General features: G+C 41.5%; 1 protein-coding gene and 1 non-coding gene across 2 annotated transcripts in view; both read left to right on the top strand.

Moving 5' to 3' along the window:
- Positions 1-16,851, top strand: part of HSD17B12 (hydroxysteroid 17-beta dehydrogenase 12) — a 177,392-nt gene that overhangs the window by 136,369 nt on the left and 24,172 nt on the right. Inside the window, exon 7 of the mRNA XM_005905133.2 lies at positions 14,991-15,025. Within this exon, the coding sequence (XP_005905195.1) occupies positions 14,991-15,025 (35 nt within the window). The remainder of the gene's footprint in view (positions 1-14,990; positions 15,026-16,851) is intronic.
- LOC138991051 (U6 spliceosomal RNA) lies at positions 10,684-10,786 on the top strand. The gene has a single exon (XR_011467099.1). It is a non-coding gene; the product is annotated as a U6 spliceosomal RNA (small nuclear RNA).

The following is a 16,851-nucleotide window of genomic DNA, read 5'->3' as shown; positions in this document are numbered from 1 at the left end:
CCCAATCAAAAAATGGGCCAAAGAACTAAATAGACATTTCTCCAAAGAAGACATAGAGATGGCTAACAAACACATGAAAAGATGCTCAACATCACTCATTATCAGAGAAATGCAAATCAAAACCACAATGAGGTACCATCTCATGCCAGCCAAAATGGCTGCTATCAAAAAATCTACAAACAATAAATACTGGAGAGGGTGTGGAGAAAAGGGAACCCTCTTACACTGTTGATGGGAATGCAAACTAGTACACTCACTATGGAGAACAGTGTGGAGATTCCTTAAAAAACTGGAAATAGAACTGCCATACGACCCAGCAATCCCACTGCTGGGCATACACACTGAGGAAACCAGAAGTGAAAGAGACATGTGTACCCCAATGTTCATTGCAACACTGTTTACAATAGTTAGGACATGGAAGCAACCTAGATGTCCATTGACAGACGAATGGATAAGAAAGCTGTGGTACATATACACAATGGAATATTACTCAGCTATTAGAAAGAATGCATTTGAATCAGTTCTAATGAGGTGGGTGAAACTGCAGCCTATTATACAGAATGAAGTAAGTCAGAAAGAAAAACACCAATACAGTATATTAACACATATATATGGAATTTAGAAAGATGGTAATGATGACCCTATATGCGAGACAGCAAGAGACACAGATGTAAAGAACAGACTTTTGGACTCTGTGGGAGAAGGCGAGGGTGGGATGATTTGAGAGAATAGCATTGAAACATGTATATTACCATATGTGGAATGGATTGCCAGTCCAGGTTAGATGCATGAGACAGGGTGCTCAGGGCCAGTGCACTGGGATGACCCTGAGGGATGGGATGGGGAGGAAGGTGGGAGGGAGGGTCAGGATGGGGAACACATGTATACCCATTGCTGATTCATGTCAATATATGGCAAAAACCACTACAATATTGGAAAGTAATTAGTCTCCAATTAAAATAAATCAATTAATTTTAAAAAATAATGAGTTGTATTATGTACATATGTTTCATAATGTATCATAATGAAGTAATGATGAAAAATATGTTCAAGTGTTTTTAAATTGTATTTTATAGAATTGTTAGTGCTAGCTCCACATTAGTCTCCTGATCATTTTAATTCCTCTGTCAGAGAAACAGTGTAAAGTTTTTGCTCTATATCCATTAATTAGTATCTTCTCCTGCAATCTCCATACAGACTGAAGTCAGAAAGAGAAAAACAAGTATCACATATTAACCACATGTGTGTGCAATCTAGAAAAATGGTACAGATGAACCTAGTTCCCCATCAGGGATCAAGACACAGTTGAAGAGCACGGACGTGTGGGCATGGTGGGGGATGGGGAGGGTCAGCTGAACTGGGAGACTCGGTTTGACAAAAACACACTACCAGCTGTAAAACAGGTAGTGGGAAGCTGCCATATAGCACAGCGAGCTGTACAATGACCTACCTGTGATGCTCTGTGATGACCTAGATGGGTGGGATGACAGGGCCGGGGGAAAGGAGGGAGGTCCAAAAGAGAGGGGATATATGTATACATGTAGCTGATTCACTCGGAGAAGGCAATGGCACCCCACTCCAGTACTCTTGCCTGGAAAATCCCATGGACTGAGGAGCCTGGTGGGCTGCAGTCCGTGGGATCGCTAAGAGTCGGGCACGACTGAGCAACTTCACTTTCACTTTTCACTTTCATGCATTGGAGAAAGAAATGGCAACCCACTCCAGTGTTCTTGCCTGGAGAATCCCAGGGACGGCGGAGCCTGGTAGGCTGCCGTCTATGGGGTCGCACAGAGTCGGACACGACTGAAGCGACTTAGCAGCAGCAGCAGCAGCTGATTCACTTCACTGCACTGCAGAAACTAACACAGCATTGTAAAACAATTACACTCCAAGGTAAAAGAAAAAAAAAATTGTACAAAAAAGAAAAAGAAACCCTGGCTGCCTCTGTCTCCCAAAGCATACACTTTGGGCTGGCAATCTACAGAGTAGTAGTGATAAAAAGGCCAAGGTCCTGACCTTGGTCTCTGAGAACCGGTCAGCTTGCTGTGCTCTGTGGTCACACACCTCATCCTTTGAGCAGCATCTGAGCACCGATCAACATGTACTGGTGGTCGTCACCTCATGGCCCTACTTACAGATGAGTAGTGTAGGGGCGGGAAGTGTGGATGAAGCACCACCAGTCCACCGCACTGGAGAGGATCCTCAGTTTTCTTTACCATGGTGATGAAATAATAACAAGACATCAGTCCTGGTATCTTGACAGATGATAAAATACTCCTCCCACCTCTCCATTCGTCTTCTTCCACTTTCTTTTTCCCACGGGCATAGATGCTTTTTCCCACGAAAGGAGTCAATGGAGACAAACGCCAGACTTACTAAACATCATACCCCATCATATTGTGAGCCATACTGATGAGAAGTATCACCAGCAGAAGAGATGGATATATGCTTTAAAAATTTGTCTGTTAACCTCTTTTTGCACGTCAAATCCCATTTGCAAAGCACTAAGGGAGTTTGCTCTTCAGAAACGCTTCTTTGTTCAGCCAAAGAATGAAGAATCTTTTAATTTATCTTTCATGTAAATATGTATTTTCCTGTCCGTTTGTGATGGGTGCTTTTAGTGGAAAAACAGTTCAAAATGCTTGATTTATTTATCATGGAATTAGTACCATCTACAGGACAGCCAGTCGGTTTTCACTGTACCGTAGGCAGTATCCAGGTCGTTTGTAGCACATTTGACTGACTGTTCAAGTATGGCCATAGTTTGACTCAAACAGCAGGAGGTGAGTGGTGTGCAGTGGCTTACCAGAGGCCAGGAAAGTAAGTTAGGACATGATTGTTCAGGTTCTTGAGTGCTGTGCTCAAGAGGGCAGAGAGCCTTAAAGTGGAAATAAGGTGTGATCTGGTGTACATTTTAGAAAGACAATTCTAGTGGCAGAGTGGCATGGCAGTGTGTATTTAAAGGCATGTGTTTTGATCTTGTTTATACTGAGAAGGGGCATTCACCTTGATGGAGTCGTGTGTCTGAAGCTCCCAGGTTTAGTGTTCTTTCGTGCTGCTGTGATTTGCCCTATAGTGTATTTTGATAAATTGTTTCTGTTGTCCTTCAGTTGACTGTGTTATGTTGCAGGTCCAGGACTACGTTTTCAGTAGCAGTGGCTGTTTGGATCTCCAAGTTAACTTAGAGATGAAAGTTGGTCTAGAATCTTATAAGGTTTTCTGGTGGTTGGACATCAGGGGACCCAGGGCATGGATGTCTATGGCCTAAAGCCTTAATAAGTGTGTTGAAAAGGTTTATATATGAAAGAGAATGACATCTTCTGTCCATCAGGGATGGTTCAAGTTATATCTCCTAGCAAACCACATGCTAGGGGCTGACTGGCTGAGAAACATGCCAGGAAAGGTCAGAGAGATGAGCTTGCCCTGTGACCTTGGGTTTGTGCCCCTAATTTAGAGATATTTGCTGGGTAGGGCCCAGCATCTGGTTGGAAGTCTTGTGCTGTACCATGAGCATTGAATGACCTGGCTTGACATTGCAGGATTAGTGCCTGGTCCATGTGTTCCTGTCCCTGTATCAATAGGTCAGATGATGATAAAAATCATCGAAGTCCCCCATTCCAACAGAGGAATAATAAAACTGCAATATCCTGGCCAAAAGATTTACAGGTCATCGCCGGATGAAGTGGCGATTAGTGATCCACAGAATATGGAGGAAGAAATGTTAATAAAAATAGTGGTGACTCTAGACCCCTCCAGTCCCATCTGATCGTTTCACTTTTCATCTTATTCAATAATTTAGAATCATTGCTTTTTTTCTCTCTCAGTGACTTGCTTAACTGGGCTTTCCCTTTACCAGGTTAGTTGAGGTAATCCAAGAGGTATTCAGAAGCCTTTCAGCCTTCAACTGGAAGAAAGGTCCTCCTGGCCAGGGCTTTCTTTGGTTTCACATATTCTGTGACTAAAATCTAAGGTTAAGGCTCATTTCTCCTCAAGATCAATGACCTTCAGACCAGAAATGGTAAGAGTTTAGAGATAATTAAACTTCCAGATATTAAACCACACACTTCTACGGTAGTTTGGGTTTTATGCCTGGAGGGGCTTCCCTGGTGGCTCAGACAGTAAAGAATCTGCCTGCAATGCAGGAGACCTGGTTTCGATCCCTGGGTTGGCAAGGTTCCCTGGAGAAGGGAGACGGCTACCCGCTCCATTATTCTTGCCTGGAGAATCCTTTGGATAAGAGGAGCCGGGCAGCCTACAGTCCATGGGGTCGCAAAGAGTCGGACATAACTGAGTGACTTTCACTTCACTATCCCTGGAAGAAGTTTCCATTTTGGAATACTGAAAGAGTTTGCAGATGAAATTGTGGTATTGCTATTGGTTATTATTAGAGAAATCATAGAAAAGGGGGAACACGCCACAACTCCAGAGGCAGGTATATATCAATCCAAGTCCACTTTCAATCAGGTAGCACACTCAGCACCAAATCCAAAGACTAGATCCAAAATGGATCTTCTCTGTGCTGTTTGTCACTGATTTGAGATCACTTGTTGTAACATCTGCCAAACTGAGAATTGTCTTCCTCCTCGAGGCCTGATGGTTCTTTGATTCCTTTAATGACAGTATAAGAACCTCAAGGACACCATAGACTCTTCACTCCTTTTCAAATGAACACAGCCCAAGCCCTTTCCATAGCTTATCTAAGAATGTGAAAGCCATCCCTTCTGAAGGTGCTGGGCCCTGAAGCTGCTGCTGGGCTTGGTGAATATGCTGGACAATAGGGAGTGGCCCTACCTATCACTCAGATCCCTTAGGAAATTTCCAGACTATCATTCTGACAAATACAGGGGCTGTCCTACTTTCTTTATTACCTTTCTCCGAGCAGAGAAATAGGTGGGTGGGGATCCAAGGTAAAATTTATTAACGATTTCCACTTACAGTGAAGTACCACTCAGTTTTGTTTTATTTGGGAATGGGGAGGAAGAGTCTTAAGCAGGGGATCAAAATTTAATTCTTCCTTCATCAGATTATCAGCCAAAGTGGAGTAGTTGAAAGAAGTAGAGATGTTTAGCGTGGAGAAGGGAAGCATGACATCACACACACACACGCACACACAATCAAGACCAGTTAACTCAACTTCCTAACTGTTTTGTAAATCAGCTCCCCCAATGATTCCTTCCAGACATCTCACACACACACACACACACACACACAACAAAAATCAAGGCCAGTTAGCTCAACCTCCTGTTTTGCAAATCAGCTCACCCAATGATTCCTTCCAGACATCTCTCTCACACACACACACACACACACACACACACCACAATAAAGGCCAGTTAGCTCAGCCTCCTAACTGTTTTGCAAATCAAGTCACCCAGTTATTCGTTCTAGATTCCAAGCGCCTTACATTTCTCAGTGAGAACCACTCAAGTACCCTAACCAGCCAGGTTATCTTTCTCCAGTCCAGTCTCTGTGCTCCAGCCAGTGTTATTATTGTACTCTGGGTCGTATCACACCACTGTTAAATCCCTCCGTGACTTCTCTCCCTCAAGTCCAGAACCTTTAACGTGACCTGTTGGGAAGGGCCTGCGTTGATTTGGCTCCTCCCCACGTCTCCCTTTCAACTCAGGTCTCTCCTGGGGAAGGGCCTGCGTTGATTTGGCTCCTCCCCACGTCTCCCTTTCAACTCAGGTCTCTCCTGCAAGTGCTGTGCTCCGTCTCCTGAACTAGTCTCAGTCTAGCGCCCCCTCAGGCTGGCCCCCCTGCATAGAAGACTCGCTCATCTCCCACTTTACTAGTTCTCCTCACTCTTCAGTTCTCAGCTAAAGGGTTGCACACTTAGTGTTGGGGAAGGGGCAGGGAGCCTCCCAGGCTCGATGAAGTCTCTCAGCTGTGCTATTTCATTGCGCGCTGTATGTTTCCCTTTCCCTTAGCATTTCTTTCTTCGTCGAGTGTCTCTAGACGTTGTAAGGTCTGGGACCAGTTCCTTTTCGTTCTCTGCCATTTCCCAGCCCTAGCTCTCACATGTGGCAGGTGTACAGCAAATGCTTTTTGAATAAATCAGTGAATACATTTAAAAACAGAAAATTCTACTCCTTTGGAAATAAGCATCACACTTACTTTGTGGGGCTCTGCAAGGTTGGCCTTAGATTGGTTGCTGATATTTACCCTGAAATGAGCTGTGAGAACTTCCTAAGCGTTGGATCTGCCAGAAGGGTAGTGGGTAGAAGGTAAGTTCCTTCTGATTCTGGGTCAGAGGTTACAAATCCATAGTCTGTGGGCTGGACATGGGCTACTAATACATTTTGGTTGGCTCCAGCAGTGTGTTCAAAATTAGGACATTTCCCAGCTCTCTAGCTTCTCTTGGGAAAATTTTGAAACGAGGGTGACACAGACCTGAACTGCTGCTTGGCAGCAAGTGATCAGAGCTGAATAGCAGCGGAGCGTGCTCCATAGCCGGGCCTGCACTCTTGCACTCTGCAGATCACCGCAGTCCCCACGAGCCCCTATTGTCTGATCCACCGCACTGTTCTGTGTCACCCACTTGGCCCTTTTAGGCATTTGAGTTCACGGTTCCCCCCGTTCAGTAACTCCAAGTATTCAGCCTGCTCAAACGGAATCATTGCTTGCTTGGAGAACTTGAAGAATTAGAATGGCTTTGACTTAAATCCATCTCTTCCATCCCTGTGATTGTCTGAAATCAAATCACTTGGAACATGAGACCCTTTGCCTGCTTTTGAAAAGCCAATTTTTTTTTTCTCATGATACAACTATGTATTCACTGAATATCACTTTAGCCATAATGCTATGTCCTGCCCATGGAGTAGATAATAGTAATAAATGTTTGGATGGACAGACAGATGAAAACATGCAAGAAAAATAGTTGTTTACTTTTTTAAAAAACATGTATTTGCCTCTGGTATGTCACATAGTACCAGTAGGGGGAGCCCTCTGTTAATTTGGAAATCCATCAGGAGAATCTGTTCAGCAGTCTGAAGTGAAGTCGCTCAGTTGTGTCTGACTCTTTGCGACCCCATGGACTGTAGCCCACCATGCTCCTCCATCCATGGGGTTTTCCAGGCAAGAGTACTGGAGTGGGTTGCCATTTCCTTCTCCAGGGGATCTTCCTGACCCAGGGATTGAACCCAGCTCTCCCACATTGTAGGCAGACGCTTTACCGTCTGAGCCACTAGGGAAGTCTGTTTAGCAGTCTAGTTATATTTAATTTAGGGATTATGCTAAGAAGTTATCCTCCGACTCTGCCCCAAGAATTCAAGTTAACAGAATAGGAAATTAATCAATTGTAGGAAGGAGAGTATGCTTCTTACCACTGCCCCTGCCCAGGGCTTTTCAGAAGAAACACATTCCAGGTTAATATCTAGAGCCTTTAAATCCATCTGAAAGTAGTTATCATTAACCTGTTAACAATTTCCAAATTGGGGAGCATATTTAGCCCTAAGAGTCTCAGAGTAATGGGCTGCTTCAGGCACAAATACAAAATAATGGGTTTGCCAAAATACAGGACCACCACTCTTTGCACGATTTTCATCTTTACAAAATGAGGCAATAGTTGGAGACGCCAAGGTTCTTTGTAGCTCCAGGTAAAGTTTGTTTAAAGAAGAAATGCATTATAAATGAGTGAGTGTGTAAAAATCTCTGTGAGAAACTTAGGGCTTCTTTTCTCCTCCAAATCTATCGCTTTTGGAGAAGTCAGCTTAGTTGGAGAAAAGGTCAGTAATAGAAACTCTCAGTATATTGGTTGAATAGTATCACCAACTCAATGGACATGAGTTTGAGCAAATTCCGGGAGATAGTGAAGGATAGGGAAGCCTGGTGACCTGCAGTCCATGGGGTCACAAAGAGTCAGACACAACTTAATGACTGAACAACAAACTTGGAAAAACAGTGTGTGATGGTATATATGTTCTTTTTATTTTCATTTTTGTTTAGAGTTTAAAAATTATGGCTTTAGATTCTTCATTATTAGTTGGCCTCCAGTTCTCTGTTCTGGAAAGTTCTTTTCTTTTTCTTTTGTTAAGTCATTAAAAAAAAATTAAACCAGAATTTATTATCAAAGAAAAAGTATTGTTTTTTATAGTATGGGGTTGAATTTCAAGTTCAGTAATATGGGATGCGGGAAATGGCAAAAGAGGGTTGATAACTTTGACAAGAAGAGCTGATAACTTTACAAAGACCTAAACATTGGTAGAGGAGAGGCAAATAATACTCAGATCTCAAAGCCGTCTAAAAACTTAGTCTCATTAAGCTTCTCACCCCCTGCACAGTAAGTATTCTGTTGGCCATACATATGAGATTCTAAGAATTTATAATTAAGCGGTATTCTTGGTACCAGAGCTCAAATTATACATTTCACCAAAGGAAATGTGTGCTGTGTCATTCTAGTATGACTTCCAGTAGAGTTACCACCCAGTTTCTCCAAAGCAGGCATTGTGTAACATCGCTGTTACTTTATGTAATTCTTTGCGCTATTATGTTGTGGTTTTAAAAAGTTACTGTTAATGATTCCAACTAAAAATGTGCTTCAGGCATTTGTATCTATTTCCTTTTCATTTGTGCGGGTTCATTTTTCAGTTGCGTGAATTCAGATCCTGTTTACTCTCTGCAGGTTTCTCTAGGCTAGAGGGCAGGGCAGCAGTGGACAAAGCGGCTGTTTGTGGTGTCCTAACTATTTGTACAAGAAGCCTGGATTCCTGGGGCTTTGCCCAGATTCTAGAGCAAGTTGTTACTTTACCTCCTATTTATATATAATGGTGATACAGGTGTCAATATTGTTTTCTTATTTTAACTCAAGTATCTTGAATTTTAATCTTTTCATTTGGGTTTTTAGTTATCTCTTTGAGCATTATGTGATAATGTTTTCTTTATACTGTTCTCTCCAAACAAATGACGAAACACAAGAGGTTACATGATATAAAAGTAATTTGCTTGTAGAATAATATGCATGATTCACTTGTGTAGGCATCGGTTTTCATACCAAACTAAAAAAGTGGGAAACTTGGATTGGCTTTTGAGTATAAAATGAGATTCTTCCTACAAATTCTTGATTACTGATGCCAGAGAAATGAAAAAGAAAAAAATTTATTCGTGTTAATTTCTTTTAGAAATAACATTAGTTGTGGGGGCTCTTCTGATTGCAAAAGCAATGCAAGCGATTGCCAAAAATAGAAGAAATATTTCAGAATACTAAGATGGATACACTTTAATATAACATTTTAAAGGACTTTCTAGGTCAGCCAGTGCATTTCTGAGTCAGGTTACCTCAACTGAATGATCTAATAATACTGATTTTGATTTTTGTATGAGCTACATCAGCCTCTTACTTATTTCCCAGCCAGAACATACATAGCTGTGGCAGTAAATATATAACTCTTGAAATAGAATATGTGGTGTCCCCAAGAGGAATTCTCAATTGAGCTATCATTGGTGAAGACTATGCCAGGCTTGCATGCAGAATGATATAATATCTTGGTGTGAAATAGCATGTATCGGCCTTTCTCCCTTTGAGTTAGGCTTCTGGGACTTTTTTGTGATAAGGATTGATGAAACTGTCCCTAAAAAATATGTCTCTATAAATAGGAAACATTTGTTTTTTTTCTGCAAGAATTTGAAGCTGCCATTGTTGTAGAGGTGCTATTATAGGACTTGTATTTACTTTTGAGGAAAGAATTAAATTTATATTGTCTGCTGTATACTTTTGGAAATAACGTAGAAGAAAACAAGTATAGAAGTCATGTTTACTACTATTCTTGATATTTTTAACCACTGAACTTACAAGTTATGGTAATCTTATTTTAGCAGTATCTTAAGAGGAACAAAATTTTTCCTGGTACAGCAATTATCACCTGCAGATGGCCTAAAATTAGCATATTGAGTTAACTCCAGAAACAGCTTGTAAGCTGTGAGATGGAGTTCAGATAGTGAGATTTCACAGAAACACTTGGTATATGGCATAAATAACCAGCCATCAAGATACCAATTGATGCATATAAAGTAAAATGAGACTACTAATAGCTTAATTTAAATATCCTATGTAAGACTTGACGTTAAAGAGAATTTAATTTGATGTTAACGTAGTGAAGCCTCTCTAGTTACACACAGAATATTAAGAATTATTTGTATGCACATACCCCAACAAAGAACACTTGAAATTGAATTTATTATGACATGTATTCTGAGTAGAAAGAAAGATAATTTAAGTATAGACGAAGGCATTAATCTGCCTTAGAAAAGCCTGCGGATTTCAGGTTAACTCTTCCTAGGCTTTTCAGTGTTGTTATATCTGACAGATCCAAGGAGATACTCTATTTTATGGCAAGGAGAAATAATTTAGAAACAGAATTTAAGAGGAGAAACCAATGACCAATACAAAAGAATTTAACCTTTTCATGCATGAATTTCCATCTTTGATGATGAATCATTTGTTCAAATGAGGATTGCAACAAGTATTTCTGGCCCTTTAATAGTCAGGCATTGAAAACACTGCTTCTTCCTTTGTGTTATTAAAACTTCTTGAGTTTTAATTCACTTGTATAAAGACTATGGAGAAGGAAGTAGCTTCCCATTCCAGTATTCTTGCCTGAGAAATCCCAGGGACAGAGGAGCCTGATGGGCTACAGTCCACAGTATCAGATACAACTTAGTGACTGAGTAACAAGAACAGAAAGACTTATTTCAGCAGCAGAGATACTTGAATTGAAATGATACAGGGAAGATTAGCATGGCCCCTGCGCAAGGATGACACACAGATAGTAAAGCATTCTGTATTTTTGCTGTTAACTAAACTTCATTGTGGTAATCATCTTACAATATATACATATATCCTTATGATGTATACTTTCAGTTCAGTTCATTTCAGTCGCTCAGTTGTGTCCGACTGTTTGCGACCCCATGGACTGCAGCACACCAGGCTTCTCAGAGCTTGCTCAAACTCATGTCCATTGAGTCGGTGATGCTATCCAACCATCTCATCCTCTGTTGTCCCCTTGTCCTCCTGCCTTCAATCTTTCCCAGCATCAGGGTCTTTTTCAAGGAGTCAGTTCTTCACATCAGGCGGCCAAAGTATTGGAGTTTCAGCTTTAGCATCAGTCTATCCAGTGAATATTCAGGACTGATTTCCTTTAGGATTGACTGGTTTGATCTCCATGCTGTCCAGGGGACTTGCAAGAGTCTTCTCCAACACCACAGTTTAAAAGCATCAATTCTTTGGCACTCAGCTTTCTTTATGGTCCAACTCTTACATCCATACATGACTACTGGAAAAGCCATAGCTTTGACTAGACGGACTTTTGTTGGCAAAGTAATGTCTCTGCTTTTTAATGTGCTATCTGGGTTTGTCATAGCTTTTCTTCCAAGGAGCAAGTGTCTTTTAATTTCATGGCTGCAGTCACCATCTGCAGTGATTTTGGAGCCCACAAAAATAAAGCATGTCACTGTTTCCACTGTTTCCCCATCTATTTGCCATGAAGTAGTGGGACCGGATGCCATGATCTTCGTTTTTTGAATGTTGAGTTTTAAGCCACTTTTTTCCCTCTCCTCCTTCACTTTCACGATATGTACCTTAAACTAGTAAAAAAAAGTTACGTAGATTATATCTCAAATGAAACTGGGAGAAAAAGTGAATATATTTTGAAGCTATCTACACATTAACAACCATCAGGACTGACTTAATGTTTAGCATGCTGTTGATATAATTTTGTAAATAAGATAATATCTTACAAGGTTTTATTTTGTCTCTGATTGTTTCCTGGGTAATTTTTACCATTCAGAAAGGAGACATTTCATAGATGACATGCACACAGTGTAAGGAAAAAAATAGCTCCCAAAGTGTGCATTTGTATTTCCTTAATAGCCCAGCTTAAAGTGCTATTTCTTATTGGACTGTATTTAAGTGTGTACATTTATGTCTTGGGGGAAAAAACTCTGAATTGAACTTTAAAACTCTGCACAACCAGTTATTAAATATTCAAGTGGTACTTAGATCCTTGGTCAGAATAAAGGACTCCATCAGCAGGTCTTGTAGACTTTCCTGGTAGTTCTCCAGATTGATCACTGCCTGCAAATCCCATCCCTCCTCCTCTCCTTTTGTTCGGTAAAGGTAGGTGGTCAGTGGCGCCCCCTGTCAACTCCACTTCGCTACTTCACACATAACAAGTTTCACTCCTCACCCCAAATGCACGTGTGCATGCGCACACCCCGACCCCTGGGTGAGAACATGTTTTATTATCAGTCTTCTTCTTTCTCATCTGGTTTCTGGGGATCTCAGGACATTGGGGGAACTGTTTAACAACTTCTCACAAAATGCTGGGAACCTCCTTATAATACATGAGCCTAAGCATTAAGGTCCCCTGATGAAATGTATTAAGTAAAGTATGTGTTCAGATACTGCTAAAAATGCATATAGTCTATCCCTACAAAGAAAAATCCCCCACAACTGTTCCCATGCCTGATGTCTGTCTGTACTAGCATGGGAGGCTATCTGTGATGCAGTATGATATGCAGATTGCAGGACAATATTGCTGAAACTGTCCAGAAACTGGAGAAGGCAGTGGCACCCCACTCCAGTACTCTTGCCTGGAAAATCCCATGGACGGAGGAGCTGGTAGGCTGCAGTCCATGCGGTCGCTAGGAGTCGGACACGACTGAGCCACTTCACTTTCACTTTTTCACTTTCATGCATTGGAGAAGGAAATGGCAACCCACTCCAGTGTTCTTGTCTGGAGAATCCCAGGGATGAGGGAGCCTGGTGGGCTGCAGTCTATGGGGTCACAAAGAGTTGGACACGACTGAAGTGACTTAGCAGCAGCAGCAGCAGTCCAGAAACTTCTGTGTGGTGAGTTGAACTGGATGACCTCAAAATGTGTTACCGTTTTTTGCTCTCAACTGTCAAGCACAGCAAGCTTAAGGGGGTCCTGGGTACTTAGTGGTGCTGTGTCCTGAAAGAAGAGTACACACTGGCAACAAGGGCCGCAGTTTCCTTTCAGGGCCTACTCTGTGCTGGCTGTCTGTGCTAGGTTCGTTATCTATATCACCTTATATGAGATTACAGTCCCTTGGACCACACGGAGATCCAACCAGTCCACCCTAAAGGAAATCAGTCCTGACTATTCATTGGAAGAACTGATGCTGAAGCTGAAACTCTAATACTTTGGCCACCTGAGGCAAAGAACTGACTCATTGGAAAAGACTGTGATGCTGGGAAAGATTTAAGGCAGGAAGAGAAGGGGATGACAGAGGATGAAATGGTTGGATGGCATCACTGAATCGATGGACATGAGTTTGAGCAAGCTCCAGGAGTTGGTGATGGACAGGGAAGCCTGGTGTGCTGCAGTCCGTGGGCTCTCAAAGAGTCGGACACGACTGAGTGGCTGAACTGAACTATATGAGATTACAGCATTACAGAAGGAGGAAGATTGGAGATGCTTCAGGACAAACTCTTTTCTTACAGTGTCTACTTTTTTTCACCTGGAAGATTTGGCCACATCAGATATTCTGGTGAAACGATCCTCCTAGGTTTTGAAGACACCACTTTGTCTGTTTAGAAGTTGGCAGTGTGTTCTCCTATTATGATGTGGTGTCGGTTCAAATTCACATCTTTCCTGGAAAAGTGTATGCAGCAGCTCCAAAGTTGACCTCTGAGTTGAGAGCTCTGCAGAGCAGGTTCTATGTTGGTGAAGGCTGGATGCTTTTTCTTTCTTTGAAGTGTTTCTAGGAAAAGAATGCTCTCTTTGTCAGAATGGTATTTTAATTAAGGCATAATGTTATTCAAGATAGAAAGTTTGAGATTCCTGTGCCTGGCATGCATGCAAAATTCTCTGTAAGAAAACAGCATTTGTTTTTTCCTGAACTGATGGTGTGCAGGAATCCAGAGTTCATGTTCCAACTTAGGTGCTTAACTGTGATGTGGCCTTGACTAAACCAGTGGATATCTTAACTTTTCTGAGTTAATAATATCTTAAAATAGAGTTTAGAAGTATTAATAGTTTCTCTCGTCGTAGTATATATATTTAGGCAACAGTCATGAAGTCCTTTAAAAATGAGGTGTCCACGGAATTCCTTGGTAGTCCAGCAGTTAGGACTCTGTGCTTCCACGGCAGAGGGCCAAGGTTCAAGCCGTGGTCAGGGAACTAAGATCCTGCATATTGCTTGGTTCGGCAATAAAAAATAAAAATGCTGGCGCCCCTTTTTTCATTGTTGGTTATTTAAGATGACAGATAATATCAACTTTCTTTAAGGATGCATTTTACTCACAATTAGCTTGAGCAGGAGAAGAAATGCATGTGAAGATAGACTTAATATTTGCCTACATGTCACTTTATGGCATTCTCCTAAAGGTTTTTTGATAGGAAAAAAAATTATTTGATCTGTTAAGATTAGAAAGCTTAAGTAAGTTTGGTAGGCAGGATATTTCTTGTAATGTATGTCGTTTTACTGAGAATGTATTTTGGGAGACATGGATTTCACCATAAGTCCTTACTTATTTGAAGATCTCCATGCCAGTATTACATTTCAGGCAAGACTAACTTTAGCCAGGTTCACTGAAAGTGTTTACAGTGTTATCTCCAGTAATTTCCTCAGATTCCTTTTTACGCACTCTTAACGTTCAGTCGGGGCCACTGTTGCTTTCTACAACGGCCCGTACTTCTGTGGAGTGTGTTTCCCCCGAGATCGCTCTTGCCTTCTGCTCGGCCCATACTCTGTCTGTGGAGTGTGTCTCTCTGTAAATAAATCCATCTCTTATCTATCAAAAAAAAAAAAAAAGAAAAGTTCATTCAGGTTTTTCCATAAGAAGGTATGGCAAAACCCAATTGAAATTTTTGGCCAACCCAATATATAAAGTCTATAAAATAAACTGCTGTCTGTAGAAGTGGCAAGCAGCTCGGCGATTCCCCCCTTGTTTGTGTGGGCAAGTTCTCTCCACTCTCAGTGGCCTGCATCCTCAGTCACCATGGATGTTTTGTTTTTCTCTTTCACAGATGACACAGCTGGTCCTGCCTGGCATGGTAGAAAGGTGAGTCATAAGCTCACACACAAACACTCAAGCTCATGATTATTTATAGGGAGAATCCTTTCTTTGAAAATTTCATTAAAGTGACTAATGAACCTCCCTTCCATGTCTTGGTGACAGAGTAATGTGCCAGGCGAGTCACACGGTAGGGCATGAGTCATCCGGTGGTGGAGGCCTTTTCCCCTCGATTCCCTTTTTATTTCCCTCGCCAGGGTGGTGGTGGTGGTTCCTTTACATCAGGATTAAAAAGCCTGCCTGAGTCACCATCACTAACTCAATTGCCTGCTCTTCTGAGGGGGTGGATAGAGTTCCTGGGATATTCCCGGGAATGCCTTCTTAAAGCGATATGCTGTCAGAGCCCAGCTCAGTGGAGTTTTGTGAAGCAAGACCCCCCATCCTCTGGTTTTTCTGTTATGGGAGAAAGGATGTATGAGGAACTTAGGCATGTTATAAAGTGATCTTAAGGGGTCAGCCTCCCCTACCCCTGCCCTTGGAGAAAAAAGGCTATGTCCTCTAGCTTCAGCTGTATTTGTATTGGGTTCCACTAGGATTTGCTAGATGTCTTCATTTCTCTTGAGAAATGTGTTGCTAAGTCCTTACATTAGGAATAGCAGGAAGTATAAGATGGGAATTAAATTCTGTTCCTCCCTTGGAGAAGTCTGAGTGATGGCTAAGCTTTCAAAGCAAACCTGTTGCAAAGGGATGGGCTTGCTTGGTCATTTGCTAAATTTAGGGTTTCACAGTCATCCTTGCTGTGCAAAATGGCTTTGAGTTTGGGAGAGAGCCACAGGAATCACAGCTTTGCAAAGAGCCAGGGACCCTACTTCCGTGAAGGAGTCTCCATGACCAGCTTCAGGCAAGGATTTACAGCTTATGTTTGTCGATTACGTATTCTTTGCCAGGTGTCAGGCTGAGAACCCGATAGGTGTTTGCTTATATAACTTTGATAGCCTCCCACCATTGTACAGATGAGGAAACTGAAGTTCGGAATCCATTTGGTTGGTAGCTACTTTTTAGTAAGGCTCTTTGTTTGTAATTGCATTTTATGTGTGATTTTTTAATGTCTCAATTGCTTTATTTTAGTAAAATTTCCCTTTAAAACCTTTTAACTACTTACTGATGGTCGAGCATGCCCCTGATGGTGATGATATGAAAGTGAAGATGGTCAAACCAGACCAGATTCCTGAAAGATTATAGAGAATTAGGGCAGACATAGTAGAACTCAAGACGCATGAAATTTGGGTCCAAAGCTTAATTCTAGTTGGATATCTACAAGTGACACAGAATAAATTCAGGGTAGTATTCTACCCATTAAAAAAGAAAATACATTCCACAGAGGAATTTTTAAGTGTGTTGTTAAAAACCATATCCAGAGAGATACTGGTTAGGACGAATCAGACTTGAAGAATCATGGAATTTCAGTACTTTAATTGAAACCAATCCCCCCTCATTTGACATAAAAAGTGAGATTCAAAGAACCTGAGTGCCATGAGGCTACATAATGAGTTAATACATGATACAAAGTGCTCACACGTCTCTGTAGACCTAGGAGCCACCATCACAGTTGTAGCTGAAGCCTTAGATAAAGAATGCAAAAGAAAGGATCCATCCATTTCACTGAGTAAAGTTCATCATATGGAAGATGAATTGGATCCTTGTCTTTAAGAAATCAAATTGATTTTACACCAAGGTTGTGAAATGATCTGGTGGAAAGCTATCACGGCTAAAGAACTAGTCAGCAATGTAAGGGGGTTTTATGAATTGGTACTTTTGGGATAGGAGAAGGAACAGGTCTGTCTGTTTGAATTGAAGGAGTTACTTGTTGTATT

The sequence above is a fragment of the Bos mutus genome, chromosome 15, assembly GCF_027580195.1.
Source record: "Bos mutus isolate GX-2022 chromosome 15, NWIPB_WYAK_1.1, whole genome shotgun sequence".
Lineage (NCBI taxonomy): Eukaryota > Metazoa > Chordata > Mammalia > Artiodactyla > Bovidae > Bos > Bos mutus.
The sequence above is the reverse complement of the archived record's forward strand: the minus strand, read 5'-3'. Positions and strand labels throughout refer to the sequence as shown.